This window comes from Sebastes fasciatus, unplaced genomic scaffold, assembly GCF_043250625.1.
Source record: "Sebastes fasciatus isolate fSebFas1 unplaced genomic scaffold, fSebFas1.pri Scaffold_32, whole genome shotgun sequence".
Lineage (NCBI taxonomy): Eukaryota > Metazoa > Chordata > Actinopteri > Perciformes > Sebastidae > Sebastes > Sebastes fasciatus.
The window spans coordinates 47,558-67,500 of record NW_027428189.1 but is presented as its reverse complement, the minus strand read 5'-3'; the positions used below and the strand labels follow the sequence as shown (position 1 = coordinate 67,500).

Below are 19,943 nucleotides of genomic sequence, written 5' to 3'. Positions count from 1 at the left end.
TCTGTGTCTCTAGGACCTGGTGAAGAGTCACCTGATGCTGGCGGTCAGAGAGGAGGTGGAGCTCCTCAGAGACCAGATCAGAGAACTTCAGGAGACGAACCAACAGCTGGAGACGGAGAACCACATCCTGAGAACCCTAACACACACTGTACACAATATACACAACTCATAACACACACACTGTACACACAACATCCTGAGAACACACACACATCTGGGACTGACCACACGCCTGAGAGCGTCGTCGTGGTAACCAGTGTAACGAGCTGATGATCCGACTAATGAGGACTCTGTTAACGGGACTATCAGCTGATGATGATGATGATGATGATGATGATGATGATGAAGATGATGATGATGATGATGATGATGATGATGATGAAGATGATGATGATGGTGATGATGATGATGATGATGATGATGATGATGAAGATGATGATGATGGTGATGATGATGATGATGATGATGATGAAGATGATGATGATGATGATGATGATGATGATGATGGTGATGGTGATGATGATGATGATGATGATGATGATGATGGTGATGATGATGATGATGATGGTGATGATGATGATGATGATGATGATGATGAAGATGATGGTGATGATGATGATGATGATGATGATGATGATGATGATGATGATGATGATGATGAAGATGATGGTGATGATGATGATGATGATGATGATGATGATGATGATGGTGATGATGATGATGATGATGATGGTGATGATGATGATGATGATGGTGGTGATGATGATGATGATGATGGTGGTGATGGTGAAGATGATGATGATGATCATTGATGAAGATGATGAAGACGATCAGAAAGTAGATTCTAATAAATTAATGTCTAACAGAACAGACTGATGATGTTAGATGATGAAGATAAAGATGATGATGATGATGATGATTATGATGATGAAGAAGATAAAGATGATGATGATGATAATGATGATCAATGATGAAGATGATGAAGATGATGAAGATGATCATTGATGAAGATGATAATGATCATTGATGAAGATGATGAAGACAATGTTAGATGATGAAGATAAAGATTATGATGATGAAGATGATGAAGACGATGTTAGATGATGAAGATAAAGATTATGATGATGAAGATGATGTTGTTTGATGAAGATGATAATGATGATCAATGATGAAGATGATCATTGATGAAGATGATGAAGACGATCAGAAAGTAGATTCTAATAAATTAATGTCTAACTACAGAACAGACTGATGATGTTAGATGATGATGATGAAGATGAAGATGAAGATGATGATGATGATGAAGATGAAGATGTTCTTTAGTCTTCCTGACCTCCACAATAAAACAATAAATACAATCAGTTTAAACTCAAAACATAAAAGATAAACAATAAAAATAAAATGAGATTCATCCAGTTCATGTTAAAGGGACTATTTATAACTTTGTACGCGCATAAATGTAGCGGGTCGTCACACATGCGCGTTCGCGTGTGGCCGCTGCCTCTCCAACTCTGCCTGCCTGCCTTCGCTCAGAGAGCGCGCGTTCTCAGCTCGCTCCGCCTCTAGACGTGCACGCTGCTCACTCCTCACTGAGGAGAGTTAGTGTAGCTCTGAGAGTCTCTAGTGAATGATCAGTGGACTGCTGCAGCTCCTCCAGACCAACAGAGGTTTCCCGTGTCTGGTGAAGTGACGGGGCTCCTCAGCTAGTAACGTTACCCTCTCGTTACCGACCGGGTGCCGGTGTCTCCGGCTGCGGGAGGAGAGAGCAGGGAGACTCGCTGCAGAGCCCCGCTGCTGGCAGGAGAAGCCAACACTAGGATCAGATGTAAATCATGTTCATGGAGAGACCTTGGTCTGGTCAGATAACATTACTGCCAAGCAGCTGGAATATAGAGTGATGTTGTGCTTTTAGCTGACGTGTGTCTCCTCACTGTGTTGAGTGATGCTCCTTCAGGTATATTGAGAGCGAGCACAAGCGCGAGCCCGACGCTGACTTTCGTTGATTTCACGGACACAGGTGTCGCTGTTAAGAAGCATTTCTGAAAGTTACAAATAGTCCCTTTAAAGAATGTATATATAAATATATACAGCATGTATATGTTGTATATATTTATATATAAACATTTTAATTTAATATAAATGTTTACATACTGTGTATTTGTGATTTGTGAGGAATGGTCAGAGTGATTTGTGAATGTGAGTCGGAGTGAGACCTCCTGTCTCCTCGTCGTGAGGCTGCTGGCCCTTTAAGAGAGGAAGAGGATGAGGAGGATGAAGAGGAGGAAGAGGATGAGCCGACACCCCTCCTCTTCCTCCTCTTCATCCTCTTCCTCCACCACATTGTTTGTTCTGCGGCTCCCGGCGAGCAGCCGCTTCCCTCCGTCTGCTGCCGCAACCGGCTACCGACTACCGGCTACCGGAGAGACAGACAGACAGACAGACAGACAGGCAGACAGACAGGCACGCAGACAGACAGACAGGCACGCAGACAGGCAGACAGGCAGACAGGCACGCAGACAGGCAGACAGGCAGACAGACAGACAGACAGACAGACAGGCAGACAGACAGGCACGCAGACAGACAGACAGACAGGCAGACAGACAGACAGGCAGACAGACAGGCACGCAGACAGGCAGACAGGCACGCAGACAGACAGACAGACAGACAGGTGGTGTGACGGTAGACGGGTTTAACGGTGACTGATGGATCCACCGGCTGGAACATAACGGAGACAAAGACACAGCGAGACACAGACACCGAGAGACAGACAGGTAGTCAGACAGGTAGACAGACAGGTAGACAGACAGGTAGACAGACTGACAGACAGACGGTATGACCGGAGCCACGCGCCGCTGGACTGACAGCCACGAGCTCAGGTGAGTGACAGAACAAAGAGTTTCTCTGATTTCAGCCGCTGATGCTCCCTCTGTTGTTGTCATGGTAACCATCCCATAGTCTGACGTCATGCGGACAGGAGAGGAGAGGAAACAGGGGAGGAGGAGAGGACAAGGGAGGAGGAGAGGAAACAAGGGAGGAGAGGAGTGGATGAGAGGAAACGGGAGGAGGAGAGGAGAGGAGGAGAGAAAACAAGGGAAGAGGAGAGGAGTGGAGGAGAGGAAACAAGGGAGGAGAGGAGTGGAGGAGAGGCAACGGGAGGAGGAGAGAAAACAAGGGAGGAGGAGAGGAGGAGAGGACAAGGGAGGAGGAGAGGAAACAAGGGAGGAGAGGAGTGGATGAGAGGAAACAAGGGAGGAGGAGAGGAGAGGAGGAGAGAAAACAAGGGAAGAGGAGAGGAGTGGAGGAGAGGAAACAAGGGAGGAGAGGAGTGGAGGAGAGGCAACAGGGGAGGAGGAGAGAAAACAAGGGAGGAGGAGAGGAGACGAGGGAGGAAACAAGGGAAGAGGAGGAGAGGAGACGAGAGGAAACAAGGGAAGAGGAGAGGAGGAGAGGAAACAAGGGTGGAGGAGAGGAAACAATGGAGGAGGAGAGGAAACAAGGGAGGAAGAGAAGAAACAAGGGAGGAGGAGAGGAGATGAGAGAGGAAACAAGGGAGGAGAGGAAACAAGGGAGGAGGAGAGGAGATAAGAGAGGAAACAAGGGAAGAGGAGAGGAGGAGAGGAAACAATGGAGGAGGAGAGGAGAGGAGGAGAGGAAACAAGGGAAGAGGAGAGGAAACAAGGGAGGAGGAGAGGAGAGTAGTGGAGGAGAGGAGGAGAGGAAACAAGGGAGAACGAGTGGAAACGAGGGAGGAGGAAAGGAGACTGGGGAGAGGAAAGGAGAGGAGGAGAGGAAACAAGGGAGGAGGAAAGGAGAGAGGAGGAGAGGAAACAAGGGAGGAGGAGAGGAAACAAGGGAGAAGGAGGGGAGGAGAGGAAACAAGAGAGGAGAAGAGGAAACAAGGGAGGAGGAGAGGAAACAAGGGAGGAGCAGAGGAAACAAGAGAGGAGGAGAGGAAACAAGGGAGGAGGAAAGGAGTGGAGGAGAGAAAACAAGGGAAGAGGAGAGGAGTGGAGGAGAGAAAACAAGGGAGGAGAGGAGTGGAGGAGAGGCAACAGGGGAGGAGGAGAGAAAACAAGGGAGGAGGAGAGGAGGAGAGGAGAGGAGGAGAGAAAACAAGGGAAGAGGAGAGGAGTGGAGGAGAGGAAACAAGGGAGGAGAGGAGTGGAGGAGAGGCAACAGGGGAGGAGGAGAGAAAACAAGGGAGGAGGAGAGGAGGAGAGGACAAGGGAGGAGGAGAGGAAACAAGGGAGGAGAGGAGTGGATGAGAGGAAACAAGGGAGGAGGAGAGGAGAGGAGGAGAGAAAACAAGGGAAGAGGAGAGGAGTGGAGGAGAGGAAACAAGGGAGGAGAGGAGTGGAGGAGAGGCAACGGGAGGAGGAGAGAAAACAAGGGAGGAGGAGAGGAGACGAGGGAGGAAACAAGGGAAGAGGAGGAGAGGAGACGAGAGGAAACAAGGGAAGAGGAGAGGAAACAAGGGAGGAAGAGAAGAAACAAGGGAGGAGGAGAGGAGATGAGAGAGGAAACAAGGGAGGAGAGGAAACAAGGGAGGAGGAGAGGAGATAAGAGAGGAAACAAGGGAAGAGGAGAGGAGAAGAGGAAACAATGGAGGAGGAGAGGAGAGGAGGAGAGGAAACAAGGGAAGAGGAGAGGAAACAAGGGAGGAGGAGAGGAGAGTAGTGGAGGAGAGGAGGAGAGGAAACAAGGGAGAACGAGTGGAAACGAGGGAGGAGGAAAGGAGACTGGGGAGAGGAAAGGAGAGGAGGAGAGGAAACAAGGGAGGAGGAAAGGAGAGAGGAGGAGAGGAAACAAGGGAGGAGGAGAGGAAACAAGGGAGAAGGAGGGGAGGAGAGGAAACAAGAGAGGAGAAGAGGAAACAAGGGAGGAGGAGAGGAAACAAGGGAGGAGCAGAGGAAACAAGAGAGGAGGAGAGGAAACAAGGAAGGAGGAAAGGAGAGAGGAGAAGAGGAAACAAGAGAGGAGGAGAGGAGATGAGGGGGAGAAGAGGAAACAAGAGAGGAGGAGAGGAAACAAGGGAAGAGGAGAGGAGGGCAGGAAATGAGTTAAGAGAGGAGAGGAGTTTACCTGTTGTGTTGTTCCTTTGAATCAGCTCCTTTAAATCAGAACCTTTAAATCAGCTCCATTAAATCAGAACCTTTAAATCAGCTCCATTAAATCAGAACCTTTAAATCAGCTCCATTAAATCAGAACCTTTAAATCAGAACCTTTAAATCAGATCCTTTAAATCAGAACCTTTAAATCAGCTCCTTTAAATCAGCTCCATTAAATCAGAACCTTTAAATCAGAACCTTTAAATCAGCTCCATTAAATCAGAACCTTTAAATCAGAACCTTTAAATCAGATCCTTTAAATCAGAACCTTTAAATCAGCTCCTTTAAATCAGCTCCATTAAATCAGAACCTTTAAATCAGCTCCTTTAAATCAGAACCTTTAAATAAGAACCTTTAAATCAGCTCCTTTAAATCAGCTCCATTAAATCAGAACCTTTAAATCAGCTCCTTTAAATCAGCTCCTTTAAATCAGAACCTTTAAATAAGAACCTTTAAATCAGCTCCTTTAAATCAGATCCATTAAATCAGAACCTTTAAATCAGAACCTTTAAATCAGCTCCATTAAATCAGAACCTTTAAATCAGCTCCTTTAAATCAGCTCCATTAACCCAGAACCTTTAAATCAGCTCCTTTAAATCAGATCCATTAAATCAGAACCTTTAAATCAGATCCTTTAAATCAGATCCTTTAAATCAGAACCTTTAAATAAGAACCTTTAAATCAGCTCCTTTAAATCAGCTCCATTAAATCAGAACCTTTAAATCAGAACCTTTAAATCAGAACCTTTAAATCAGCTCCATTAAATCAGAACCTTTAAATCAGCTCAATTAAACCAGAACCTTTAAATCAGATCCTTTAAATCAGAACCTTTAAATAAGAACCTTTAAATCAGCTCCATTAAATCAGAACCTTTAAATCAGAACCTTTAAATCAGCTCCATTAAACCAGAACCTTTAAATCAGAACCTTTAAATCAGCTCCATTAACCCAGAACCTTTAAATCAGATCCTTTAAATCAGCTCCATTAAATCAGATCCTTTAAATCAGCTCCTTTAAATCAGAACCTTTAAATAAGGACCTTTAAATCAGCTCCTTTAAATCAGCTCCTTTAAATCAGCTCCATTAACCCAGAACCTTTAAATCAGAACCTTTTAATCAGAACCTTTAAATCAGAACCTTTAAATCAGCTCCATTAAACCAGAACTTTTAAATCAGAACCTTTAAATCAGATCCATTAAATCAGAACCTTTAAATCAGCTCCAATAAACCAGAACCTTTAAATCAGAACCTTTAAATCAGAACCTTTAAATCAGCTCCTTTAAATCAGCTCCATTAACCCAGAACCTTTAAATCAGAACCTTTTAATCAGAACCTTTAAATCAGCTCCTTTAAATCAGCTCCTTTAAATCAGCTCCTTTAAATCAGAACCTTTAAATCAGCTCCTTTAAATCAGCTCCTTTAAATCAGAACCTTTAAATCAGCTCCTTTAAATCAGCTCCTTTAAATCAGCTCCATTAACCCAGAACCTTTAAATCAGAACCTTTTAATCAGAACCTTTAAATCAGAACCTTTAAATCAGCTCCTTTAAATCAGCTCCTTTAAATCAGCTCCTTTAAATCAGAACCTTTAAATCAGCTCCTTTAAATCAGAACCTTTAAATCAGCTCCTTTAAATCAGAACCTTTAAATCAGCTCCTTTAAATCAGCTCCATTAAATCAGCTCCATTAAACCAGAACCTTTAAATCAGAACCTTTAAATCAGCTCCATTAAACCAGAACCTTTAAATCAGAACCATTAAACCAGAACCTTTAAATCAGCTCCTTTAAATCAGCTCCATTAACCCAGAACCTTTAAATCAGAACCTTTAAATCAGCTCCATTAACCCAGAACCTTTAAATCAGAACCTTTAAATCAGAACCTTTTAATCAGAACCTTTAAATCAGAACCTTTAAATCAGAACCTTTAAATCAGCTCCTTTAAATCAGCTCCATTAAATCAGCTCCATTAAACCAGAACCTTTAAATCAGAACCTTTAAATCAGCTCCATTAAACCAGAACCTTTAAATCAGCTCCTTTAAATCAGCTCCATTAACCCAGAACCTTTAAATCAGAACCTTTAAATCAGAACCTTTTAATCAGAACCTTTAAATCAGAACCTTTAAATCAGAACCTTTAAATCAGCTCCATTAACCCAGAACCTTTAAATCAGAACCTTTTAATCAGAACCTTTAAATCAGAACCTTTAAATCAGAACCTTTAAATCAGCTCCTTTAAATCAGCTCCTTTAAATCAGCTCCTTTAAATCAGAACCTTTAAATCAGCTCCATTAAATCAGCTCCTTTAAATCAGCTCCATTAACCCAGAACCTTTAAATCAGAACCTTTAAATCAGAACCTTTAAATCAGAACCTTTTAATCAGAACCTTTAAATCAGAACCTTTAAATCAGAACCTTTAAATCAGCTCCATTAACCCAGAACCTTTAAATCAGAACCTTTTAATCAGAACCTTTAAATCAGAACCTTTAAATCAGAACCTTTAAATCAGCTCCTTTAAATCAGCTCCTTTAAATCAGAACCTTTAAATCAGCTCCTTTAAATCAGCTCCATTAAATCAGCTCCATTAAACCAGAACCTTTAAATCAGAACCTTTAAATCAGAACCTTTAAATCAGCTCCATTAAACCAGAACCTTTAAATCAGAACCTTTAAATCAGCTCCTTTAAATCAGCTCCATTAACCCAGAACCTTTAAATCAGAACCTTTAAATCAGAACCTTTAAATCAGAACCTTTTAATCAGAACCTTTAAATCAGAACCTTTAAATCAGAACCTTTTAATCAGAACCTTTAAATCAGAACCTTTAAATCAGAACCTTTAAATCAGAACCTTTTAATCAGAACCTTTTAATCAGAACCTTTAAATCAGAACCTTTAAATAAGAACCTTTTAATCAGCAGGTCAACAGGAAAATAATAACTGAAGGAAACATCAGCTTCCTGAGACAGGAAACACACACAATACACACACAATACACACAATACACACTGCTGTGTGTCACACTGTGTGTATTGTGTGTGTATCGTGTGTATTATGTGTGTGTGTGTGTGTATTGTGTGTGTATTATGTGTGTATTGTGTGTGTGTGTGTGTCCTACTTTCTGCTCTTTGTTTGACGGCTTTATTGAAAACGCACAAAGAGACAAAGAGACAAAGACAAAGACAAAGACAACATGAAGACATGAAGGAAGTTAAGAGATATTAATAGAAAACTGGACTTAATATAGACACAAAATAAATAAATAAATATTAAATAAAATAACAAACAAAACATTCATAAAACTAAAATATATAAATATTAAATAATACAACAAACAAAACACATTTATAAAACTAAAATAAATGAATATTAAATAATACAACAAAGAAAACATTTATAAAACTAAAATAAATGAATATTAAATAATACAACAAAGAAAACATTTATAAAACTAAAATAAATGAATATTAAATAATACAACAAAGAAAACATTTATAAAACTAAAATAAATAAATATTAAATAATACAACAAAGAAAACATTTATAAAACTAAAATAAATAAATATTAAATAAAACAACAAACAAAACATTTATAAAACTAAAATAAATAAATATTAAATAAAACAACAAACAAAACACATTTATAAAACTAAAATATATAAATATTAAATACAACAAAGACAACACATTTATAAAACTAAAATATATAAATATTAAATAATACAACAAACAAAACACATTTATAAAACTAAAATAAATAAATATTAAATAATACAACAAACAAAACACATTTATAAAACTAAAATAAATATTTGTGTAAATCCATCCCGATCTGGGTCAAAGATGATAAACTGGTCTGTCTGTCTGTCCAGGTAGCCCAGCGCTCAGGTGAGGCTGCTTGTGATTGGTGGTTGCCATGGTACCCAGGCCGTCGTCAGGGGAGCTGTGGGGGCTCCACCTGATGCCCCCCCGCATCCTGGTGGACTGCTGCCTGCCCAACGGTACGGTACTTTGTCCTGTTCTTTTCTACTGTGAGCAACTATTATATATATATATACCGTGTGTATATATACACACGGTATATATATATACAGTATAAATACAGTATATATACAGTATATAAATAAATGTAGGTCTCACTGCCAGATAGATGCCGGGTGACGGGTAGACAAAGGTCAAAGGTATATATATAGGTATATACAGTATATATATATATATATATATATATATATATATATATATAAACTGGAAAAACAAAGTTAGTAAACTTGTGTTTGGTGGATTATTTCTCTGTTGTTACAATGCTAATTGTCATTGTATTCTACATGGTTGGAAAGCCTGTTTCTTTACCTTCGCAATGATGTCACTCTTGTAAGGATCATGCATTTGTGGGATGAGCAGCACAGCTGATGATGTGGGGAGCGCCCAAGAAAATTTTTCCAAAATGCTCCGTCAATGGTAAACAGTGTATTCTCCTGTTGGTATTGACTCTTGTTTTGAGTTGTTTGGTGGATTGGATGATTGAACTCTCTATCAGTAACAAGGAACAAACAAGACATATTGGCTATTTTACACTTTATTCATTTAATGTAAAATACAATGACCATTAGCATTGTAACAACAGAGAAATAATCCACCAAACACAAGTTTACAAACTTTGTTTTTCCAGTTTATATTCGTATAATATGTGTTGTGTTGTGTTGTGTTTCAGGGATGATGGTGAGTCTGGAGTGTCTCAGAGAAACTCCTCTCATAAGCATCAAGCAGCAGCTCTTCACTGAGGCCAGGAAGTACCCGCTCTACCACCTGCTGCAGGTACATCACTGACTGACCTTTGACCCCGTGGTAGTAACTGGTAATAATCCCTGCATTCTGATTGGCCAGGAGGAGTCGTGCTACATATTTGTGGGCGTGACCCAGGAGGCGGAGAGGGAGGAGTTTTATGATGAGACGAGGCGGCTGTGTGACCTCAGACTGTTTCACCCGATCCTGAAGGTCATCGAGCCGCTGGGAAACCGGGAGGAGAAGATCTTGAACCGAGAGATAGGTAACACACCATACCTGTCATCACCTGTCTGGATCACCTGTCATCACCCGTCATCACCTGTCAACAACCGTCAACAACCGTCATCACCCGTCATCACCTGTCTGGATCACCCGTCAACAACCGTCATCACCCGTCATCACCCATCATCACCTGTCATCACCTGTCTGGATCACCTGACATCACCCATCATCACCCGACATCACCTGACATCACCCGTCATCACCTGACATCACCCGTCATCACCCGAATGTTTGGCCTGTCATTGACCCCCATGACCTCACCACCGATTACGGATGTCACGAGAACCGATACTTCGGTACCACCTCGGTACCAAAATTCTAAAAATGTGACGGTACTCTTTTTCTTCGGTACCAAGGGTACCGAACAATGCCTGTAACGGTCATTTGGTACCGGAGCGGAGGTACTGGAGATGCGATTCTTTTGGATCTAACGGGGGCAGTATACGCTTACAAGTGTTCTCATCTGCCGGGAAATGAAGGAAGAAGAAGAACGCCGTAACAGCACGGAAAAAAACAACGACACGAGACTTGAAAGATGGCAGCTGGCTAGTTAGCCAAGCTACGTGCAATGAACGAGAGCGAAAACGCTAAGCAACCGACTGGCCAGTTGGTATTATTTTCCGACACACCTCCAACTCCGGGTAGTTTGTGGGCTGCGGCAGGGAATAAATCCGGCTTGGTTAAGTGCAAAAGAGGAACCGTTTCCAGTCTCCCTTCTACAAGTTAGCCACACGCAACGTTACAATAGATTCACAAACACCAGAATGCTGCCGTCGTACTTTCCTTTCCAAAGGAGGAAATACTTCCAATTTAGCAAAGCACCTCAAAGACAGACATCCAGACGATATTGTTTGTTTTAAATAAATACTTAAAGGCTTCAGGCCACTGTTCTGTTATGCAATGTTAATAGAAGATTATTTTTATTTATTACTTAAAGGCTACATGCCTCTGTTTTTTATAATGTTCAAATGTTTCAATAAAGGAGTGCGTGTTGAATTACATGGGATTTTTTTTTTTTTTTTTTACCGTGGTACCGAATTGGTGTCGAGAATCGTGTAAATTCACTGGTATTGGTATCGACTACTAGATTTCTGGTACCGTGACATCCCTACCACCAATAGTGACCTCATCTCTCACCCAACTCCATCTCCCAGAGTTCCATGCTCGCCCTCCCTCGCTCGCTCAGACTAAAACTGTCCCTGTTTACAGGGTTTGCCATCGGGATGCCGGTCTGTGAGTTCGAGATGATGAAGGACCCGGAGGTTCAGGACTTCCGCCGCTCCATACTGAGCGTGTGCAGAGAGGCCATGGAGGAGAGGGAGGGGGGAGGGGCCCACAGCCAGGCGCTCTACGTTTACCCCCCCAACCTGGAATCCAGCCCCCAACTCCCCCAGCACATCTACAGCAAACTGGACAAAGGTACCCTAACCCCTAACCCCCAACCCTAATCCAGCCCCCAACTCCCCCAGCACATCTACAGCAAACTGGACAAAGGTACCCTAACCCCTAACCCCCAACCCTAATCCAGCCCCCAACTCCCCCAGCACATCTACAGCAAACTGGACAAAGGTACCCTAACCCCTAACCCCCAACCCTAATCCAGCCCCCAACTCCCCCAGCACATCTACAGCAAACTGGACAAAGGTACCCTAACCCCTAACCCCCAACCCTAATCCAGCCCCCAACTCCCCCAGCACATCTACAGCAAACTGGACAAAGGTACCCTAACCCCTAACCCCTAACCCCCAACCCTAATCCAGCCCCCAACTCCCCCAGCACATCTACAGCAAACTGGACAAAGGTACCCTAACCCCTAACCCCTAACCCCCAACCCTAATCCAGCCCCCAACTCCCCCAGCACATCTACAGCAAACTGGACAAAGGTACCCTAACCCCTAACCTCCAACCCTAATCCAGCCCCCAACTCCACCAGCACATCTACAGCAAACTGGACAAAGGTACCCTAACCCCTAACCTCCAACCCTAATCCAGCCCCCAACTCCCCCAGCACATCTACAGCAAACTGGACAAAGGTACCCTAACCCCTAACCTCCAAACCTAATCCAGCCCCCAACTCCCCCAGCACATCAACAGCAAACTGGACAAAGGTACCCTAACCCTTAACCTCCAAACCTAATCCAGCCCCCAACTCCCCCAGCACATCTACAGCAAACTGGACAAAGGTACCCTAACCCCTAACCTCCAAACCTAATCCAGCCCCCAACTCCCCCAGCACATCAACAGCAAACTGGACAAAGGTACCCTAACCCTTAACCCCCAACCCTAATCCAGCCCCCAACTCCCCCAGCACATCAACAGCAAACTGGACAAAGGTACCCTAACCCTTAACCCCCAAACCTAATCCAGCCCCCAACTCCCCCAGCACATCTACAGCAAACTGGAAAAAGGTACCCTAACCCCTAACCCCCAACCCTAATCCAGCCCCCAACTCCCCCAGCACATCTACAGCAAACTGGAAAAAGGTACCCTAACCCCTAACCCCCAACCCTAATCCAGCCCCCAACTCCCCCAGCACATCAACAGCAAACTGGACAAAGGTAACCTAACCCTTAACCCCCAACCCTAATCCAGCCCCCAACTCCCCCAGCACATCAACAGCAAACTGGACAAAGGTACCCTAACCCTTAACCCCCAACCCTAATCCAGCCCCCAACTCCCCCAGCACATCAACAGCAAACTGGACAAAGGTACCCTAACCCCTAACCCCCAACCCCAATACAGCCCCCAACTCCCCCAGCACATCTACAGCAAGCTGGACAAAGGTTCCCTAACCCCTAACCCCCAACCCTAATCCAGTCTCTCTCTCTCCCTACCTGTCTCTCTCTACCTGTCTCTCTCTCTCTACCTGTCTCAGGGAGGTTGATTGTGACCATCTGGGTGATCGTGTCTCCATCCAACTCCAAACAGAAGTACACTCTGAAGGTAAAACTGATGGTTTGGTTCAGATTCCTGTTGTCAAATGACAGGATGTGTTTGGGGACCTGCTGGAGTCTCTGCGTCAGTTGGACCGGATCTGTTTTAGTCTGGGTCAGTTGGATCTGGTCTGTTGTGGTCTGGGTCAATTAGATCGGGTCTGTTTTAGTCTGAGTCAGTTTTTAGGTCTTTTCAGCACAAACGTCGCCGCACATAAAGTAGCTGCTGGTTGTCAAAGAACAAACAGAACATCCAGGTGTGATGTTGAACAACCCGAACATCCAGGTGTGATGTTGAACAAACAGAACATCCAGGTGTGATGTTGATCAACCCGAACATCCAGTTGTGATGTTGTATTCTGTGTGTTTGTGTACAGGTGAGTCACGACAGTTTACCTGAGCAGCTGATAGCCGAGTCCATCAGGAAGAAAAGCAGATCGATGCACCTCTCACCTCAACAGCTCCACCTGTGTGTCCAGGAGTACCAGGGGCAGTACATCCTGAAGGTACACCTGTCTGTCTGACTCACCTGTCTGTCTTACTCACCTGTCTGTGTCCAGGAGTACTAGGGGCAGTACATCCCTAAGGTACACCTGTCTGTCTGACTCACCTGTCTGTCTGTGTCCAGGAGTACCAGGGGTAGTACATCCTGAAGCTACACCTGTCTGTCTGACTCACCTGTCTGTCTGTGTCCAGGAGTACCAGGGGTAGTACATCCTGAAGGTACACCTGTCTGTCTGACTCACCTGTCTGTCTGACTCACCTGTCTGTCTGTGTCCAGGAGTACCAGGGGCAGTACACCCTGAAGGTAAACCTGTCTGTCTGACTCACCTGTCTGCCTGTCTACCTGTCTGTCTCCTCAGGTGTGTGGCTGTGATGAGTACCTGTTGGAGAAGTATCCTCTCAGTCAGTACAAGGTAACAACTTCACTCTGAAAACACAAGACGGGCTCCCTCCCTCCACCTGTCTCACTGTCTCCACCTGTCTCTCTGCAGTATATCCGCTCCTGTATCATAGTGGGTCGTCTTCCGCATCTGATGCTGGTCTCCAAAGACAGTCTCTACTCTCAGCTACCTGCCTCTGGCTTCGTCACACCTTCATACAGGTACAACAGCCAATCAGCATCTCTGACACACGTATCGCAGCCAATCAGGAGCTTGAACAGATGTACTGTTGCCAGGTGGAAGATGTTTGTTGTTTGTGTTTCAGTCGTCGGACTCCTCAGCCGTCTCCCTGTCCAGGAGGAGGTGATGGTTCTCCTCCTCGCTCTCTGTGGGCCTTCAACACTCTGCTGAGGGTCCGACTGCTCTGCGCCACCTACGTCAACGTCAACATCCGAGACATCGATAAGGTTCGTCTCTACGTCTTCCTCAACCTGTGCTCATGTCTATTCTGGTGTTGCATCAGTCACAGTCGAGTACTGGTCAAGTCCCCGCGTAGATGACAATGACCTGAAGTGTTCCTGCTGTGATTTGGTAGCAAAAACTTTTGACATTGAATCGCCACCTTACCGTGGTGGAGGGGTCTGTGCGCCCCAGTGACCTGGGAGCAGTGTTGTTGGGGGCATTAGCTCCTGGTAGGGTCTCCCAAGACAAAGTGGTCCCAGAGGAGGGACCAGACAAAGAGAGATTCACAGACCTTTTATGAATCAGTACCAAAAGAGTTGTGGAACCTCGCCCGGAGTAAGGAAACCGGGGCCCCCTTCTGGAGCCAGACCTGGGAGGGGAGCTTGCCGACGAGCGTCCTCCTGGGTCGGGTGCAGCTTGAGCCAGGCGGCAGGCAAAGGCGGGGATATGGGTGTGCTGATCCCCGGCATTGCAGACTGGCTCTAGGTAAGTGAAACGTCACCTCTCTGGTGGGGAAAGAACTGGAGCAGTTGCAGGAGGTGGAGCAATATCAACTAGATATAGTTGAGCTCACCTCAACGCATAGCTCTGGTTCTGGAACCACACTCCTAGAGAGGAGCTGGACTCTCTCCTTGTCCGGAGTTGCCCAGGGTGAGAGGCGCCAGGTGGGTGTGGGGATACTCACGAGCCCCCGGCTGAGCGCCGCTGTGTTGGAGTTCTCCTCGGAGAACCAGAAGGTCGCCTCTCTGTGACTGTGAGTCTCTGAGAGGAAGTCTCTGACGTTTGTTTGGTTTTCTGCACCAAACAGCAGCTCAGAGTAACCGACCTTCTTGGAGTTTCTGGCTGGCGTCCTGGAAAGGGCGCCGACTGGGGACTCCATAGTTCTGCTAGGGGACTTCAACGCTCACGTGGACGACGATGGAGAAACCTGGAGGCTTATTGGGAGGAATGACCTGCCTGATCTGAACCTGAGTGGTGCTTTGTTGTTGGACTTCTGTGCTAGTCCTGGACTGACCATAACAAACACCATGTTCCAGCATAGGGTGGTTCATCAGTGTACTTGGTACCAGAACACCCTGGGCAGTGTACTTGGTACCAGAACACCCTAGGCAGTGTACTTGGTACCAGAACACCCTGGGCCATGTACTTGTTACCAGAATAACCTGGGTAGTGTACTTGGTACCAGAACACCCTGGGCAGTGTACTTGGTACCAGAACACCCTAGGCAGTGTACTTTGTACCAGAACACCCTGGGCCATGTACTTGTTACCAGAATAACCTGGGTAGTGTACTTGGTACCAGAACACCCTGGGCAGTGTACTTGGTACCAGAACACCCTGGGCAGTGTACTTTGTACCAGAACACCCTGGGCCATGTACTTGGTACCAGAACACCCTAGGCAGTGTACTTGGTACCAGAACACCCTGGGCCATGTACTTGTTACCAGAATAACCTGGGTAGTGTACTTGGTACCAGAACACCCTGGGCAGTGTACTTGGTACCAGAACACCCTGGGCCATGTACTTGTTACCAGAATAACCTGGGTAGTGTACTTGGTACCAGAACACCCTGGGCAGTGTACTTGGTACCAGAACACCCTGGGCAGTGTACTTTGTACCAGAACACCCTGGGCCATGTACTTGGTACCAGAACACCCTAGGCAGTGTACTTGGTACCAGAACACGCTGGGCCATGTACTTGTTACCAGAACACCCTGGGTAGTGTACTTGGTACCAGAACACCCTGGGTAGCGTACTTGGTACCAGAACACCCTGGGCCATGTACTTGGTACCAGAATACCCTGGGTAGTGTACTTGGTACCAGAACACCCTGGGCCATGTACTTGGTACCAGAACACCCTGGGCCATGTACTTGTTACCAGAACACCCTGGGTAGTGTACTTGGTACCAGAACACCCTGGGTAGTGTACTTGGTACCAGAACACCCTAGGCCGTGTACTTGGTACCAGAACACACATTTGAGGTGAACTGTTGACCTGGACTAGAGATATCGTCGAGCGGTGGAAAGAGCACTTTGAGGAACTCCTGAAGGAGACTTGGGGGAAGCTTGTCCATTTCCTTGTTAGAGGTCTCTGAGGTCGTCAAAACGCTCCTCGATGGATGAGATTCACCCTGAGAGGCTGAAGGTTTTGGACATCGTTGGACTGTCTTGGCTGACACGTCTGTTCAGTGTTGCGTGGAGGTCGGGGACAGTACCTCGGAATAGCAGACCTGGCCGTCGGGGTATTAAAGGGTTAACATGAGTGTGTGTGTGTGTGTGTGTGTGTGTGTGTGTAGATCTATGTGAGGACTGGTATCTACCACGGAGGAGAACCGCTCTGTGACAACGTCAACACTCAGAGAGTCCCCTGCTCCAACCCCAGGTAACACACACTCACTATATACTGTAAATATACACTGAGTGTATATTTACACTCAATATACACACTGAGTATACACAATGTCTCCCTTCCTACCTGTCTCTCTGTCTGTCTTACCTGTCTCCAGGTGGAATGAGTGGCTGGCCTATGACATCTACCTGGCTGATCTCCCTCGCTCAGCCAGAATCTGCCTGTCTATCTGCTCTGTGAAGGGAAGGAAAGGAGCCAAGGAGGTGAGAGGGGAAGGAGACAAGGACACATAAAGACATGAAGGAACCAGTGACAGTATGACTGAATCAACCTGCCTGTCTGTCTGTCCATCAGGAGCACTGTCCCCTGGCCTGGGGCAACGTGAACCTGTTTGACTACACAGACATCCTGGTCTCAGGTAAAGTGGCTCTCAGCCTCTGGCCGGTCCCTCACGGCCTCGAGGACCTCCTGAATCCCATCGGAGTCGCCGGTTCGAATCCCAACAAGGTACACAACACCTCCGTCTACCCGTCGATCACAACGAAGACGTGTGATCGATCCAGTTGATTGACCGATTGATCGTCCCCTGCAGGAGACTCCCTGTGTGGAGCTGGAGTTCTCCTGGTTCAACCAGACCGTCGTGTTTCCTGATGAGCAGCAGATAGAAGAACACGCCAACTGGACCATCAGCAGAGAGCTGGGATACAACTACTGCCACGGACTGGTAACATACATATACACCCTATACACGATATATATATACACATATACATGATATATATATATACACATATACATGATATATATATACACCCTATACACGATATATATATACACCCTATACATGATATATATACACCCTATACATGATATATATATATACACCCTATACATGATATATATATATACACCCTATACATGATATATATATATACACCCTATACATGATATATATACACCCTATACATGATATATATATATACACCCTATACATGATATATATATATACACCCTATACATGATATATATATATACACATATACACGATATATATATACACCCTATACACGATATATATATACACCCTATACACGATATATATATATACACCCTATACATGATATATATATATACACATATACATGATATATATACACCCTATACATGATATATATATACACCCTATACACGATATATATATACACCCTATACATGATATATATATACACCCTATACATGATATATATATATACACCCTATACATGATATATATATATACACATATACACGATATATATATACACCCTATACATGATATATATATACACATATATATACTTCATATATATATATATACACTGGAAAAACAAAGTAGTAAACTTGTGTTTGGTGGATTATTTCTCTGTTGTATCAATGCTAATGGTGATGCTAATGCTAATGGTGATGCTAATGCTAATGGTCATTGTATTCTACATGGTTGAAAGCCTGTTTATTTACCTTCACAATGATGTCACACTTGTAAGGATCATGTATTTGTGGGATGAGCAGCACAGCTGATGATGTGGGGAGCCCCGGTGCCGATGGTAAACAGTGTATTCTCATAAGACTACCAGGAAGCCTGCAATGACTGCCCTTCACCGTCAGGCCCGTTGGCGCTGGTATCTCCAACACAGACAATGGAACCTGAACATGTGGGGGAATGTCATGTTCAGTGATGAGTTCAGGTTCTGTCTGTTAAAGTTAGATGGCAGGTCAAAGTATGGAGACGACGTGGAGAACGCTATGCTGATTGTTGCACCGATGGAGTAACAGCTTTTGGTGGGGGCAGTGTCATGGTGTGGGGGGGGGGGGGCATCTCCCTCACTGGTAAAACAAGGCTTGTCATCATTGAAGGCCATCTCAATGCAGGGAGATATCAGGATGAGATTCTGCAGCCAGTGGTGATCCCATATCTCCACAATCTGGGACCTAACTTCATCCTCCAAGAAACAACGCCCCCCCCCACAGAGCCAGGGTTATCACAGACTACCTCCACAATGTGGGAGGAGAGAGAATGGAACGGCCTCCAAGAGTCCACACCTCAACCCAACTCAACATGTGGGATCAGCTTGGGCGTGCTGTACGTGTTAGAGTGACCAACACAACCACGCTGGCTGACCTGCAACCAATCCTGGTTGAGGAATGGAACGCCATCCCACAGCAACGTGTGACCAGGTTGGTGACCAGCATGAGGAGGAGGTGCCAGGCTGTTGTGGCTGCGTATGGATCTTCCACCTCTACTGAGGCTCCTGACGGTGGATTCAATCAATCAATATGTCTTGATTGTTCCTTGTTACTGATAGAGAGTTCAATCATCCACCAAACAACTCACAACAAGAGTCAACACCAACAGGAGAATACACTGTTTACCATCGGCACCGGGGCTCCACACATCATCAGCTGTGCTGCTCATCACACAAATACATGATCCTTACAAGTGTGACATCATTGTGAAGGTAAATAAACAGGCTTTCAACCATGTAGAATACAATGACCATTAGCATTAGCATCACCATTAGCATTGATACAACAGAGAAATAATCCACCAAACACAAGTTAACAACTTTGTTTTCCAGTTTATATAGTAAACATATATAGATAGATAGAAGAACACGCCAACTGGACCATCAGCAGAGAGCTGTGCTTAACCTAACCCCTTAATATGAAATACTAATCTCTACCTGTCGGTCTCTCTACCTGTCTCTCTCTCTCTACCTGTCTCTCTCTCTACCTGTCTCTCTCTACCTGTCTCTCTCTCTCTACCTGTCGGTCTCTCTACCTGTCTCTCTCTACCTGTCTCTCTCTCTCTACCTGTCTCTCTCTCTACCTGTCTCTCTCTACCTGTCTCTCTCTCTACCTGTCTCTCTCTACCTGTCTCTCTCTCTCTACCTGTCTCTCTCTCTACCTGTCTCTCTCTACCTGTCTCTCTCCCTACCTGTCTCTCTCTCTCTACCTGTCTCTCTCTCTCTACCTGTCTCTCTCCCTACCTGTCTCTCTCTCTCTACCTGTCTCTCTCTCCCTACCTGTCTCTCTCTCTCTACCTGTCTCTCTCTCTACCTGTCTCTCTCTCTACCTGTCTGTCTCTCTACCTGTCTCTCTCTCTACCT

The 19,943-nt window shown here is 45.0% G+C and overlaps 2 protein-coding genes across 16 annotated transcripts in view; both read left to right on the top strand.

The window, feature by feature from the left end:
• Nucleotides 1-1,411, top strand: part of LOC141763720 (TSC22 domain family protein 4-like) — a 34,728-nt gene extending 33,317 nt beyond the window's left edge. For 2 of the 4 annotated variants that reach the window (XM_074628405.1, XM_074628406.1), the window contains exon 5: nucleotides 14-1,411. In XM_074628405.1, the coding sequence (XP_074484506.1) occupies nucleotides 14-172 (159 nt within the window). In that variant the 3' untranslated portion in view covers nucleotides 173-1,411. The remainder of the gene's footprint in view (nucleotides 1-13) is intronic. The other 2 variants (XR_012593132.1, XR_012593133.1) reach the window with 2 other exon arrangements.
• An 869-nt stretch (nucleotides 1,412-2,280) lies between these two features.
• Nucleotides 2,281-19,943, top strand: part of LOC141763719 (phosphatidylinositol 4,5-bisphosphate 3-kinase catalytic subunit alpha isoform-like) — a 35,341-nt gene continuing 17,678 nt past the window's right edge. For 4 of the 12 annotated variants that reach the window (XM_074628392.1, XM_074628400.1, XM_074628398.1 and 1 more), the window contains exons 1-14: nucleotides 2,283-2,876; nucleotides 8,974-9,102; nucleotides 9,813-9,916; nucleotides 9,986-10,148; nucleotides 11,378-11,587; nucleotides 13,044-13,111; nucleotides 13,479-13,607; nucleotides 13,965-14,018; nucleotides 14,097-14,206; nucleotides 14,311-14,452; nucleotides 16,745-16,830; nucleotides 16,955-17,060; nucleotides 17,152-17,304; nucleotides 17,390-17,521. In XM_074628392.1, the coding sequence (XP_074484493.1) occupies nucleotides 9,018-9,102; nucleotides 9,813-9,916; nucleotides 9,986-10,148; nucleotides 11,378-11,587; nucleotides 13,044-13,111; nucleotides 13,479-13,607; nucleotides 13,965-14,018; nucleotides 14,097-14,206; nucleotides 14,311-14,452; nucleotides 16,745-16,830; nucleotides 16,955-17,060; nucleotides 17,152-17,304; nucleotides 17,390-17,521 (1,542 nt within the window). In that variant the 5' untranslated portion in view covers nucleotides 2,283-2,876; nucleotides 8,974-9,017. Of the gene's footprint in view, nucleotides 2,877-8,973; nucleotides 9,103-9,812; nucleotides 9,917-9,985; nucleotides 10,149-11,377; nucleotides 11,588-12,789; nucleotides 12,877-13,043; nucleotides 13,112-13,478; nucleotides 13,608-13,735; nucleotides 13,825-13,964; nucleotides 14,019-14,096; nucleotides 14,207-14,310; nucleotides 14,453-16,744; nucleotides 16,831-16,954; nucleotides 17,061-17,151; nucleotides 17,305-17,389; nucleotides 17,522-19,943 lie in introns of those variants that run through there. The other 8 variants (XM_074628402.1, XM_074628401.1, XM_074628393.1 and 5 more) reach the window with 8 other exon arrangements.